Source organism: Zosterops lateralis (genome assembly GCF_965231275.1).
Source record: "Zosterops lateralis genome assembly, chromosome: 3".
NCBI classification, from domain to species: domain Eukaryota; kingdom Metazoa; phylum Chordata; class Aves; order Passeriformes; family Zosteropidae; genus Zosterops; species Zosterops lateralis.
Window position 1 is genome coordinate 40,317,723 of NC_139764.1, and position 15,273 is coordinate 40,332,995.

Here is a 15,273-nt window from a genome sequence, read left to right on the forward strand (position 1 = left end):
CTTGCCGGTTTATCCACAAATTTGTTGAAAATTAAAGCTCAGCATGAAGCCTCCAGAGAATTATTCTGAGTTAGTAATACCTGCATAAAAACAGAGATTTCACTGTGGGGTAAATTGCTGTGTGATTGCCCACATGTCAGCAAAACTTATAATTGGGAGAACCTGAATGTTTTCTCTGTATTTAACTGATGAGGATTTTGTGGGGTGTCATTTTACATTAAGTAGTAGAGTTACAATTCAGAATGTTTCACAGCAACTGATTGTGTTTGTTTTAACAGCAATTTTTCTTTTCTATGAGATTTCTATTACTTTCAGCTGCTATTGCAACTTCATAAAACACACATTTAGAAACCTTTCTTATTTTTAGGGAAAATTGTCAGAGACAGGCTTTAAACTGTGAAATTTTCTTCCTGTGATTTCTTGTGAAAGAAGTTTAGAAGTTGACACTTTCCCCTGCTTAGCTGTATCTCATAAATGGCAAGCTGTGAGGATTTTGATCTCTATATCTGTAGCATATGTACACTCAGCAGCCCCCTGGACAGCAGTGGAAACTACCTAAAGCATATCTTTGTTTCTTCCAGATGTTTCAGAAATACACTCATAAATAATATGAAAAATTCAGGTGGAGCTCCTAAATCAAATTGGATATTCACATTATTAACTATCCAAAAGAAGGACAGAGAAAGAAAAAAGTCAAATTGCCTTTGCTCCATGTTGTGCTGCATTGCTACATGTCGAGGTCTTATTTTCTGCGTTTTCCACAAGTCTTGTATTGATTCACAAGTTACATTTGGAGCAGAATTTAGGCTTATGCTGGTAATAACAGCTCCAACACAAAATAAATAAAGCTCATACGATTCAAGGTGGAGAAGACTCAGACACAGACTTTGCAGTCCTTTGAAGGGGACCAGCTCTGACCCACAGTGCTGTCCTTGCTAGGGAGAGGTAGCACTGAGCTCCGTAGGTTGCTCAGGGACTTGGTTGCTTGATTCGTACATGTTGGCGTGCTGACACCACTGGATGTGCCTGCTGCATGGGAACTGCCTGGCCTCTGCCTGCTCATTTCTGGGCAAATAGGCTTTTGTGGCTTGCAAAGTTATGTGACCTCATTTAAATCACAATACACAATTTACTTTCAGGGCTGGAATGCCTGAACCTAATTTGATGGCAGACTCTTTGCACTAGGGAATATGCACTGAATGGAACCTGTTGGTACAGTTTTCTGTCCTTCCCTTATTAATATCTTGCCACCCTTCTAACTTCTGTACCTTTTAGGGAAAATTGAAGTGCTTGCCTCACTGAACTCACACTTATATAAGTCATAGCTGCTGGATTGTTTGGTTTTTTTTTGGTTTGGGTTTTTTTTGGTTTTTTGTTGGTTTTTTGTTGTGTTGTGTTTTTTTTTTGGGGGGGGGTGTAATTTCTTTTTTCTTTTTTCTTTTTTCTTTTTTTTTTTTCCAGTTGTGACAGGAAAAAACCCGCAACTAATAAAAGACTAAGGAGAAAGGGACATATCTAACAGAGTAACAACTGCTTTCATATGTGTGCTTTTAGTGCAGTGAAACTGGCCTCAGTGAATTCCTTTTATATACCTTTTACAGTTACTGGAATAAAATATCCCTGGTGCCAAAGGCAAGGAACTCATAACTACATGAATGTGTCAGACAATAATATCTAGTGGGTACTCTTGCTGTACATAATAGCTGAGCTATTCTTACTGCAACACAACTAAGGGCTAATATAACACAGGTTTATTTCCTTGGATCAACATGGGATGTATTAAAAAATAATTTGTTGGGCAAAATGAAGCTTCTCAGGCTCATGTAGTCCTACTGCCTGCTCCAGAGGTTGCTGAGAAATGTAATAAAATACCAAATCCCTACTGACTGACTAATCTTCCTTTTCCACAACACTTCAAAGTATTTCCCTTTTTCACTTTAAAACAGAACCATAGTAAGTGGCTTCCAGCGCAGAATTGTCTGTGAAAGTCCTGCTGTGGGCACTAGTTTCAAGCTTGTAATCTCCATGTCACTGATCATGGATCATCCTATACTTCAACTCAGCTATTTAGAGGGTTAGAGGAAGACTTGGTGTTTAGCTCAAGGCTCTAGGGAAGAGGAGAGGAAGCAGGTGTATTGTATAAGCAAACCTCCATGTATCAACATCCATGTGCTTGTCAGAGGAATTTATCTGCTCCAGCTGTGCTGCTTGAAGAGGAGATCATTCAGTATATATTTATCTGACATATTCTGTGTCTGAAACATGCTGTCAGTTTCTTTCAGAGACCTTCCTAGAGAATGTGATTATGAGGATGATCTAGCATCAACATAGGATCTCACAGTATGAACCAAAGTCTCAAGAGCAGCTGATTGGGCTAGGTGCCTTGTAGTGTTAGTTAACCCCTGTCCAAGAGGAAAGGGAAGGACACCAGGGGTTGACTATCATTTTACAGAGAGGAAAACCAATGTACTGAAAGCATGTGTGTCGAGAAACCCAATGGAAAATAAGAGGAGCAAAAGTGGAAATCTGAAATAAGTATTTTGTTGTCGGCTTCCGGTCCATGTTTCTGTCTTGTGTCATATACAAACTTTTACTGCATCAAAGCTGTTATTTTTGAAATGTGACACCCATGTTAACGACATCTGAAAGAAAGAAAGAGAGAAAGAAAAATAATGGCCAAAAATGAAATAAAGGGACTCAGGCTATGCAAAAGAGATTCACACTTGCTTCAGTTCGAAGGGTTGTTCATTTATTCCTGCTCTGTTACAGATATTGTAGCTGAATTTAAATGCTTGTCTTTGAATTATGTTATGAACAAGTCCACAATTTATGGAAATTTGTGTACAGGGAATAATATCTATCTCAAAGTCTAAAATATTGTTGGAATATAATTATTGTAAAAACAGGTAACAAGAAAAGAAAAAAAATCTGATTTTCTAGGTTGTCCTGGGGCCAAGAAGAATGAGTTCCTGACGAGTGTTTTGGATGCATTGTCCACAGATATGGTGCATGCAGTCTCTGATCCATCACTGTCTTCCAGCCGGTGGGTTTCAGATCCTTTTTGTGTGTCTCTAAAAGGATTCTGACAGTGGTGAGTGGGTAGCTGAGGGCTTAGAGGAGCCTTCATAAAGAGGGAATTTCCAAGAATCTACCCAGGAGAGTTTACTTCAAAGTTACCACTGTGGGCCATATTCACTAAACAGAGATACACTTGACAGATGAATTCTCAGCAGCAGAGCTCAGGGTTTATCTGCAGCTGTGTCAGTCTTTGTTCTCCTCTCAAGGCTTTAATTCTTGAATGCGTGCTACCTTCCTGATTCATATTCTTCCTAACTGCTTGCAAAACAAATCAATGCTATCAACAGTCACAGGCAGTGTTAAAAATATGTAAGTGCTGTCAAACTTAGGGCATCTGCAGGTCAGGTACTTATCTGAGGAGATAGCATTTATTGTTGTAGCTTATCCTGTAATTCAATACCTTTAGGTGTTGTAGCTCTAAGAGAATCCATCATGGGTTGTAATTGGAGCTTCAGTATTTGGTGATGCTGATTGTTGATCAACTTCAGTTGGCTACTTTACATGTTTAATGCATTTGCTCACTATGAAGCAGTCTTTTCCTCTTTTATTTCTCTCTCCACTTTCCTCTGTTTGAGGAAATTTAAGGGGAAAGTGCTGTTTACCAAGTATGATGCTGACCTCAACAGGGTTTCAGAGAGTACACTAAAAGCAGATTCTAGCCCTTAGAGTGAAATTTAGGATATTGTTGGCCAAAGTGAAAAAAGAAATTCACTACAAAGAATTTAGTGTCCCAAAGCAGGGAGATTTACGTAACAATGGTGAGGATCATCTGACGGTGATGTAACTATTCTGAAATAAAATAAATATCAGAATTAAAACTTAATTCTCTTTTTCTCTTGTTCCAGTGTTTCTGAGCCTGATCCAAATCATACTCTGGAAGAGAGAGTCGTCCATTGGTATTTCAAACAGCTAGATAAAAATTCCAGTGGTGATATTGGCAAGAAGGAAATCAAGCCATTTAAGAGATTCTTAAGAAAGAAATCAAAGCCCAAAAAATGTGTGAAGAAGTTTGTTGAATACTGTGATGTGAACAACGATAAGTCCTTGTCAGTTCAAGAATTAATGGGCTGCTTGGGAGTTACAAAAGAAGAAGGTAAAGCAGAAACAAAGAAACGCCATAGTAAGAACCTTTTCTCTCTGTCTTTTTCATTAAATTCTTCAAAGTTTATGAAGTCTGATATTTGTACGTACTAGACTTACACAAAATAAAGTAATACGCCTGTCTGCAGCTACTGCAGCTACCACAGCTGTTGCATAGGGCAGATGGCAAGAAAGTTGCTTCTGGATCAGTTTGCTCCAACAGAATCAAAAACTTCCTGTTGATTCTGACCTTTAAATATATTATGGTGGGAAACCTAAGAAGATTTAGTAACAGTCATCAAAAAGCCAGTTTAGTGTTATTATAGGACTGTATTCTGAGTGAGAGGAAGTATTACACCTGTGCTTTTTGGATTCCTGGAAGGAAGCACATGGTTGAGCTTTCTGATGAATTCGCATTTCTCTTTTGTAGTTTAGAGATGCAGAGAGGAATGTGATCATCTGCCAAACAGGTGGAATAATGGCTAATACACAGCCACCTTACCTTGCTGCCAAACTGGTAGGAAGGGGAACAACTAATTACAGGGTATATTAGTCCCTGCAGAGTTCAATCACACATTTTCAGTTCCTGAAAATGGGAAAAAAATTTAAAAAAAAATAAAATTTAAAGAGCAGCAATAGATCCTCATACTTTAAGAAGTTGTGGAAGAATGATTATAGGTACCTTCTTTTTTCTGGTACCATAAAATGAAGAAAGGACAAGTGAAGTGAAACAAACGTCTCATTGGTTGTATTCAAGTCTAGAAAAGAAATACTGCAGAAAGACAGAAGAGATCTACATTTTACCAGTGAAGTAAATATTTTACTGTTACTGTGGCTCACAGTAACAGATTTCTCATAACAAGTATCAATCAGATCCAGGATTCTTTTCCTGTGGATTTTTTTGTGGACCTCATAATGATACCTTCCAATTTTCACTTAGATGATGAAGGTTAAAAAATGTATATGAAAGTGGATGACTGTTGTTATCTTTATGCTATGAACGAAAAGTGAAACACTTCTGTCTTTCTGCAGCAGGCATTCTTAGGACTTACTGTAGATGGAATTTGGGTCCAAAATCACTATGTAGGATGTAAAAGAAAGACATAGAAAGACTGAAAGCAAACCCTGGGTTTTTTGTCTTCATGTGCCAGTGGGAAAAACCCCAAAGATTGGGATAAACTGCCTGTTTTGGAAATGAAAATTGTAAGAGGAAATTGAAGATCACACACAGATTTGGCTGAAGTAAAAACTGCATCCACCATAACTGAAGTTTTATAACAGATCTTCAAAAAATCTATTTAATAATGAGAACATTCAACTTTGGAAGGAAAAAAAAAACCAAACTCAGAAGTTTGGCATTGAAAAACTAATAGTATCCAGCTGGGGAAAAGTTCTTAACCAAATCATTGGGTTGTTTTACTAGAAGTACATAGTTTTAAGGACAAGATAACAAAAATTACTTTTGTTGAAATACCAATATTCTATTTTGGTTTTCTCACTTGATAATTAAAATTTGCTTTCTGATACTCCTTTCACTTGCACAAATGAAAGAAATTACCATTTCACTCCAGTTAGAGTTACATTTCTAGGAAAATATGAGACTCTTGTCACCTGAGGTATGAGAGCTGAGCTAAGGAAGTAGCTCTGTATCATTTCATGTGAGTCCCAAGTGTCTTGTGTGAGAATAATTTGAAGCAATATAAAAGTTGTAAAGCATGTTTTCTGAAGGGAGCGCTAGCTGCTGTAGCATTTTTCAAGGTCCAGTTTTGTTTCCCTTAGTTCCAGTACAGACCCACAGACTGACATGGAAAACCAAGAGAGCAAGTTCCTCCCTAATCTCATAAGTTTGCTTGGGAAGATTAATAGGCTAGCAAATTTAGCGTTTTGGGGATTTTTTTTCCCCTATTTTGAGCACTGTCTATGACTTTGAGACTAAGAAATTTAAAAAAAACAAAACAGTGATAATCTTGTAGTTTTACAGATTATATGTGAACAATGTATGTATAGACACAATCTCCTAAGCAAATTTTACATATTAACTGATAGGAGATGTTGTTGTTCAACATTCATATAACTCCTCGAAATAAGCAACACCTGTAATGAGGAAAGAAAAAAGTAGATCTGTCAGAGAAAGATCTGAAATATTTTATCTCATTTATTGAAAGCTGTGCACTTACCCTGCTCTAAAAAATATCATTTCAGAATGAGGGCTTCAGTTCTTGAGGACAACTTGCAAACCATATTTATGATGTTTTCTTTCCCTTCCTTTAGCGGTCCCCAGAACCAACACTGAGAGCACTTCATCCAGCAGGCAGGTGAGCACTGAGGAGAGCAAGATCTCCATTTCTGCCTCTCCCGGCTGAATTTCTTGGGGTTTTACCAGTCATCACTGCAGCTTCAATCTGCTTTAATCTGCTACTCTGCAGAGTTGCCAGAAAATGTAGAGCAACATCCCAATTAACAAATTTTCACTTAAGTTCTATGTATGGAAAGCTAAATCAGCCAATTACAGGTGCAGAGTAAATGTGCATCATTTGCAGAGTGGATTAGGCTTGCATGTGGAAGTTCCTAGGGAAGTGTAAGTTGACATACAGGACATATATGACAATTTGATGAGTGTAATTGAGCCCTCATGAATCTTCTGCATTCCTGAATGGCAGCATTCTCATACACTTTTAAATGCGGATTGCTTCATCTTCATTTAACCTTTACTTTAGCTGAATTCTGTCAGTTTTCCTTTTTGTCACAGTACAGACACAAACTGACATTTATTGAAATGGACAAAGCCATGCCTTGTGAAAATCTATACATTTCACAAACCCCACTGCATTATTATATGATGATTTTAAGCAGCTTTTAAAATCTTAGTGCAATGAAAAGAGCTGTCACTTTCAAATGCCTTTGCTGGCTGAACAAAATGATGCTGAAGAACTAGGATTTGCATCACTCTGCTAATCTACGTTTAAACTAAAATTGCAGAATGATTGGAAAAAATCAAATGTCAAGTGTCCTGACAACATAATCCGTGATTTTTTTAAAAAATAAATTTTCTGCAAAGATTTGATCTTGTTTTTCAAAATAGCACGAGTGTATATCATCCATGGAGGTTTGGCTATTGAAGCCATTCAGAGCTGCAAAAGGCACAAAAGCAGAGTGTTTTAAATGAAGGAAAGGTGAACTTTGAAAAGGAGGGACTCAAGTGAAAGGCCAGCAAAGTAGGTTTAAAAAAGTGGGGTTTAATTTGTGTATATTATTGGGCTTTTTATAACCATTTATTAAAAAAAAAAAAAAAATCTGGGCAGTATTGTCATGCCTTCCTTGTACTTTTGCATGGTCTTGAAGGAGGGCTTGTTAGTCTAGCAGTTTGAATGGTCTAGCAAAAGAGTCATCTTCACACTATTCTTACCTCACTAGTTAGTTAGTTAGAGGACTTAAATTATTAATATCCACAAAAGTAAATGATTCATGTAACTATATTAAAATATCCACAAAAATATTCATGTAACTATATTAAAAGAACAGCTCAGGTAATGCTGCACTGATGAAGAGAGGAATTTAGCTAAAAATACCCCAAAACCCTAGTTGTGGTAAATATCTTCTCATCTATCATAAAGTTAGATTAATTTGTTAAAATAATTAATTAGGAAACTGAACCTCAGGTGAACCTACCAACAAGCCAAGAGAAATCTTCTCAAATTTGCTTGTTGATTTGTTCCCTTTTTTTATCTCTGCTTTGTTTGATGTTAGGATTGCACTTCCTAAGGGAAGCTCAACATTGGTTGTGGTTTTTTTACCAGAGACCTCCTACACACCTTTGATGGAATACAAAATATTCTCACAGCTACAATAACATGATAAGTTTATTTGTTTAAACAAGTGTTTGTGGTCTTAATTTTTCAGGTTTTCCCTACAAATCACTTATGCTTTAAACAAGGCAGCCTGAAAACAATTATCTTGTCAGAACTCCAGAGCATTCAGTGGGGTTATTTTAATTATATAATGGCAATTACTGGCACATGTGCATTACACTCAAAGCATGACAAGCCCTCTCCCCTTTCTTGTAATCTGATACTGACTTGCGGAGTTGGTAATAAAAATGTCCTTAGAACAGCTATGGTTTTCAATTTTGTCCAATAATTTTGCTGACTCAGTATCAATTATTTTAAGAGCTGTTGCTGATAGCCTTAAATTAAGCCTGGATAAGAAAATCATCTGTTGGCAGTTTCATACTTGAACAATACATGGCTGCACATGCAGAAGGTGATTTTCATCACAGAAGTTCTCACTTGGAAGGAAGCTACTGAGAAGTGTAGAAGCTGCTCAAAGGAAGCCACCCATCTAAGAAGGCCTGATCAGATTTGCACCACTCAGGAGACACACACTCAAAAGCCTACTCTACTAATTTATTGCAGCAGTTTAGTTAAATATATGTTTGTGTCTGCTTCAGCATGTATTTTGTTACATATGTGCAGATCTGTGTGTGTATGCACACATAGGAGCTGAAAGAAAGCAGATAAAGAAACATAAACTGCTATGCTGACTGAGGCACAGCTGTGGTTGCTCTAAAAGAGGTCATATAGGGGATGAGTCTGACAGCACTCAGGTAGTGGCCAGGTATACTTCCCTTCTCAGCTCCACCCTGTCCAACAAACACACACATGCGTGCCCTCACGCTGCCAGTGAGACCTGGGGGATCTCTTGCAGCCTAGCAAAAAAGTTTGTAAGGAAACCAAGATTATTTGTAAGACTTGGGCCAGCAGCCCATTCCTTATATATCACATGCCATAGGAGGTGTATTGAACTAGGGACTTGCCCAGGCAGTTGCTAAAACTGTGTGTTTAAAGGGGATTTAAATGGATTTAAAGGGGCCATAGGTGAGTAGTCATGATATTACTCATACCCATTCTCATAGATCCCATGAAGGACTACAGGGAACAATTTTTTTTAATTCCCTATATATTTATACAGAACTCTCTTCTGATAGTGGCATATGGGCACTACTGAAAAACGGAGATATAATTTTATACTGGACTTATTGAAAACATCATTAATAATGCAAATTTTCCCAACTTCTTTTCAGCAAGTTTCGAAGAAGCAAGGATGAACACCTTACTAATCCAAGGCAGATCTCTTTGACATGTGGGAGATTTCCTCACCAAAAGGCAATAAAAACAACTGTAGTATTTGCACTTTGTACTTAAAAATGTAAATTCACTTTGTAGAAATGAAATATTTAAACAGACTTTTTTTAATCTGTGAAAAAGTAATGGCTAGTTTTGAAAAATTATCACATACAATGTATGTGTATTCTTTTGTTGTCTGAAATATGTAAAACGTGTTGGAGATGTAAAAGTTTGCATTTAAACCATTTTTTAAAAAAATAACTTTTTGGCAAACAGTAGCATAGAAACCTGATTCTATGTATTTTTGGTTTCAATAGTATGCCTTATTTTTCTTAATACTGTCATTTAAGTAGAGTTATGCTGAAAAATCTACTGTATTCTCAATTTTGTTTAAGCAGTGTTGAATGTTTCAGATTCACAGGACTGAGAGAATTGTGTAAATTGCTGTTTACTTGGTTTTGCAGTTTTTTACTGAAAAGATTTTTCATTGGTGGCAATATTTTATTTCATTTTGTTTTTATTGTAATTATTAGCCTTTCCAAAGATCATACAATAAGAATACAACCACTAATGGATTCAAAAAACAGTTATTCTACTTGGGATGCTTATAGAACAATGTATCCTTTTATCAATTTTTGACGTGCCTTTTTTTATAACTTTTGGTAGGATTTTTCTCCTGTTTGCTTTCACTTGGGTGATTAACACAGCAAACCAAAAAGGAGTAAGGTGGATTGTAGTGTCACTCCAGCCTGATTCAGCCAGGGCCTAAAGGCATGTTTCCATGGTCAGTGCAAAGCAGGAGCAGAGTTTGTATGGGTCAGAATTGTAAATCATACTGTCATGACAGGCAAGGATATGCCTTTTTCCCCCACACCTGGCTACCCTTTATCAGCCCTTTTGGCCTGCCTGGGGCCCACTAGAGGAGGAGGTACTCACATTTCTCCTGCCTAAAACTTTTTCTTTGCTGACTGAATAAACTTCTCAAAAATTTTCATACTTTCTACATCATTTTTTTTCCCCCAATGCTTTTTCATATGTGTGTCTGCGGGGATGTCAATGGACCCAAATGAAAAAAGTTCTGCTCTTGAACAACTGTGAGTTACAAGCAGCTGGGTTGATCGATGCAGTGGTAGAAGGACTTCTGGCATCTAGGAGCTGACATGAGAAGGCAGGAATGTAGCAGCAAGCAGTGATTTCATTATGGTTTGTTTAAATAATGTGTAGGATCTGACATGTGACCAGCTACTCATAATAGCCCCCTGCTCGAGCTTGTACCTGGAAAAGCTTTTTGTGAATGAAGAGGTGTCACTTCAATTCCAACATATTCTGAAGTGATAGGAAACTCTATGCAATGGAATTGTATCCCAGAAATTGTGTGCTCTAAGCTCTGGCAACAGGAGAAACCAAGGCAACTGTGTGTTATCTTGTATTTTTGTTTTAAAAAGTATTTGGTATTATTTTATAATGTTAAACTTTGAAATTAATCTTCTTTATAGATTAAAGATTAATATGTTATCAAACTATGCTGATGACTTTTATTTCGCAACACAGAGAGACATGTTTGGAAGTAGATACACACAGTGGTGGCTTCACCACTGCTTTGAGTTTACAAGAAACCTCATGGCCTCACATTGTGTCCATTTTCTTCCATTGCCTTTGCTGAATTCTCTTTAAAGATTATTCATGTCTTAGTCATACCATTGCTTCCTCAAATTCTCTATATAGCTTCAACCTGGTCTCTTGCTTCTTCTCAACATAGTGCCAATGTAGCCTAGATAGAGATGACAGCATTTCCCCTCCATGTGACTGTGAGCTGCAGGGCAGCTTTCACCCTGGCTGGAAACAATGAGGAGAAAGAAGCAAACCATCAGAATTCACAATGCCTGGTTAGGTGGTCAGAGAACGGTTAATAGCAGCATTTTGTAAGAAGCATTTAATTCCATCACTACGGTCTTTGGAGACAGTAAAACGTAGGCTACCAAAAATTTTGCCATGTCCATGGTTGGAAAATGCACCCCATTTAAACTGAGAGATTGTGTGGGGAGGCAGATTTGGACTAGCAATGTGATTAAATAATGAGTAGCCTTAAACAGTGATTGAAGTGCAAGTAAATGCGAAAGGTGTTTTTGGGTAGACAAAGACTTCTACAACGCAGAGTCATTTAATAACTACAATGACTGAAACATGATGTGTTTCTTCTTTATATACATTTCTGTGTCATCACCTTTATGATCTATGTCAATTACCAGTGATTACACCACTTGAATATAAGTAATACTGACTTCTCATGCTGCCAGGTAGAGTTCAGATCCCTAATGGAATCATACTTGCTAGCTTGCTAAATTCACTTTGGCTTCCTGTATCTCCCACATGTCCACAGGATATTTCAAATTATTTAAATGATCTATTTGTAACTAGGAACAGCCTTGATACCAAAGACTCACACTACAGTCTTTATTATTTGCACAGTAATTAATCCAGTTTTTATCCTACTCCATGTGCAGCAATTCAATTTTCATCCTGTTACTGAAAACTCAACTTATATTCTGTTTCTCATTGACCAATATTTGTTCTAGTTCCAACTATTGCTGAACATATTTGTTTAGAGCTTTTATAAGGTTGTAAATAGATGAATATAAAGTTTGAAAAATGTGTATGTATTCAGTGACTTGTCCAGCCTGTTGCAATGTCCATTAGTCAACAGGCCACACAGTGAGAAATGCTATGTATTTTGTCAACACTTTGGAAAATGTTTTCATTTTGTTCCTATCCTTACATTTAGGCCAATTTCATAGTTTAATTTTTACCAAAACCACTTAATTGTCAGTCTTTTCCCATTCTAAAAAAAAACCACCCTAGATTTCAGGTGCTCATTTTTGTACAATTGGGACCTTGATGAGTGCTGCATATGACAAATTTTCTTGCTGTTGTCATATCAGATATTGAAAGACTGAAACAGAGAAACTTCAACAACAGTCACTGCATATAAATAAAGGAATACACTGTACTTTTTTATTTAGACCACACTTTTGCCCTTCATAAATACCATAAGCCAAAGGATAAAGCAGATATTCCTAGAAAGCTGGAAGGAAAATAAAAACAGAGATTGCTTAATTAAAGATATTTAAGTATTTCTAAGATTTGATAGATGTAATAGATATTTTCTTTTTACAGTAGTACTAAAAGATGGATTAATGGAGGTTAAGAAATTTTTGCTGGCAAAGATAATATAATTGTCCCTTTTAAATATTTACACTGGAGTATTGTATAGCTAAGTTATAGAAAATAATGTTTCTAAGTAAGAATCCTTAGTGCTAAAAGTGAAAAGTTTATTGCTTTTATTTCCTTTGGGATGGCAAATTGAGACAATTTTGGAGTAATTATTTTGACACTAAATAGGAAACAACTAAGTTTATTGATGTCTGAAACAGAATTATTGTAGTAAATTATTGATACAAACTGAACTCCTTGTCCAATTTAATTGTTTCAGTTCAAATTTTATAAGTGAAAACATGTCCTTTGTTTAAAAAGCATCAATAATACATGTTATTTTTTTCTTAAACAGAAGTTCATGTGGAAAGCATTGAGAACAACACATTTCTCTAGAACATCCAATGAGGGGGATAACAAGGAGAGAAGCCTATTTTTATCTAAGCTAATGATAGAAATATATCCAGTATTTTGCCTCTACTACATCCACCTTCCCTTTTTCGTCAAACACTTTGTCCTCTGACTCATGTCACTGGTGGTACACAAAGCTTTTTTGGAAGATAAGATAATGAATTGAGAGCCAATTCTGTGCATATGAACAATCTTGGACATAAAATGGGATCATCTGGGTCATCCTTTTCCTAGAAACTCTTTTACTTAATTCAATGCATGGGATTTCTTGCTTCATATCAAATACAGAATCCTTCATTGCACAGGCATGGGATCCATTCTGAGCTGAATGGGTACTTAATGAAGAAAACCACTCATAAAAGATCAGCAAAGTCTATGGGATTATAGGTGGACAGCTGCAATTTTTTATTAAGCCACTAATAATAGTTTATAAAGCCCACTTGGTATGTGAAGTGAATCCATGAAGTCGCCCATATTTGTTCTAAGTAGTCAGTTGGGAAAGGAAAAAAAAAAAAAAAAAAAAAAAAAAAAAAAATAAATAAAATAAAATAAAATAAAAAATTAAAAAAAAAAAAAAAGGTGTGAATGAAGCTTCCAGTGAGAAATATTGTTTCACTAAACCATGATTGACTGATTTCATCTGTTTGAGGTTTACTATGAAATGTCACTTTTTATAGGTTTTTTTTTGTTTAGTGGTTATTTTTGCATTGGAACTTCTTTTCCTTTAACTAACAAGCATGAAATGTCAACATGGAAAAGCAACATTTAGACACCTCTTTTGTCACAAAACTGGTTATTGTGAGAGGTAGCAGCATTCTTGCTCTTCCACCAACTTTAGAAAAAAAAAATCCTATTTGTTTGAAAGAAGTCAAAGAAGTTTGAAAGAAGGTTTCCAAACAGTTTTTCATGCTTCATCTGAGTTTTTGAGTACTTTACTATCCCTGTGAGGCAAAGAAAAACGAGACTGGGGCTTGATGAATGGTTGGACTTAGCACTGAATGCATATGAAATGTGAAGAAAACTGCAGTATGGACAAGGGTATTTATACTAGTTTGTATCTATACAAAACAGTTGAAGCAGTGTGATTTATATGCAGAAATATAAGGGCCACTGTTCCAGCTTGCATAACAAGCCTGCCACGGGACTGATTGCAAACATACTCAAAACTTAAAATATTCTTGCAAATCTCTACTTTTACCAGTCATTTCACTCAAAGGCAGGTGTGAACCAAAATCAATTTTGACCATTACCCAAGGAGTATCTCTAGCTCTGTTGGTTTGTAGCTTCCCAATTAGTCTTCCTGAATCCACAGCTTGGATGCATTCTTCTGAGACCCCCCAGGCTGTGATATCAGTGGGACCAAGACCCAGAACAAAGAGCACAAGAATAAACATGGTGACAGATACTGCAAAGTACAGGATATTACTCCATAGCTCAGATATTTTTTTACCCTGGTGGGCTGTGATGTACTGAAAACTCCTGCCCTGTATCATCAATGACAAACCTTAATTTCCTGCTTCTCAATCCATCAAATCCATGCTCAGAGTAAGAGAACATCATGCTTCAACTGTGTGGGAGTAAGTGTGAGTCACAGCTACAGGGCCTTTGAGAAATACTCTGCCTCCTCAATAGATGCATGTGCTCAGTTAAGTCCCACCAGTTAATTCCTCTTTGTGCTCAGCACCATATGATGGAGCAGTGTGTGCACACACCAGTTCTTCAGTGCTCTGCAGAAAGGAGCTGTTCTTCTCAGCCTGGGACATAGTTCTTTGTAATGAATGCTCAGCATTGTGGAAGGATGGTTTTTCTGTAGCTTGCTGTTATCCTATGTACCTGAATTGTATCACTGCTGCCTTGTATCACCACTGACTTACAGAGGTTTCAAGAAATATTTTGCAACGCAAAATATACAAAGGAAAAGGTGATGACTGAAGTGGTTGAGAGAAAAAAAAACAACAAAACACATGCAGTTTAAAAAGGCTAATTAAAACAAACAAACAAACAAAAACACTTTAGCAGAAGAAGAGAGAGAAAAAATAAGATCATGAAGGCACCTTGAGGAACTGAGGAAGATGGCCAGAACTGTGCTAAAGCCACTTGTGGAAATGAAGGAAGAGCAGACAAAGAGACAGAACACGTAAGGAAGGAGAGAGAAAGCAGGTAGAAATGGGAGGTGAGCTTAAAAGGGGATGAATAGAAACAAAGCAAGGATACAAATGCTAAAGATATAAAGAAATAGAATAGCTAATTAGGCTCCCAAAAGCAGGAAAAGTCCAAGAGGCTGAAGGGACAATAAGAAGGGACACAGGTGAAAAGGAGACTGCAAATTTCGTTTTTCTGGGCATAGCATCTCTGTCACACAGCATCACTT

General features: G+C 36.8%; 1 protein-coding gene across 2 annotated transcripts in view; it reads left to right on the forward strand.

Moving 5' to 3' along the window:
• SMOC2 (SPARC related modular calcium binding 2) overlaps nucleotides 1–10,745 on the forward strand; it is a 137,747-nt gene extending 127,002 nt beyond the window's left edge. Inside the window, exons 10-13 of one of the 2 annotated variants that reach the window (XM_083858531.1) lie at nucleotides 2,941–3,043; nucleotides 3,924–4,198; nucleotides 6,430–6,473; nucleotides 9,239–10,745. In XM_083858531.1, coding sequence (XP_083714657.1) covers nucleotides 2,941–3,043; nucleotides 3,924–4,198; nucleotides 6,430–6,473; nucleotides 9,239–9,262 — 446 coding nt within the window. In that variant the 3' untranslated portion in view covers nucleotides 9,263–10,745. The remainder of the gene's footprint in view (nucleotides 1–2,940; nucleotides 3,044–3,923; nucleotides 4,199–6,429; nucleotides 6,474–9,238) is intronic. The other variant, XM_083858532.1, reaches the window with a different exon arrangement.
• Nucleotides 10,746–15,273: the final 4,528 nt, after the last annotated feature.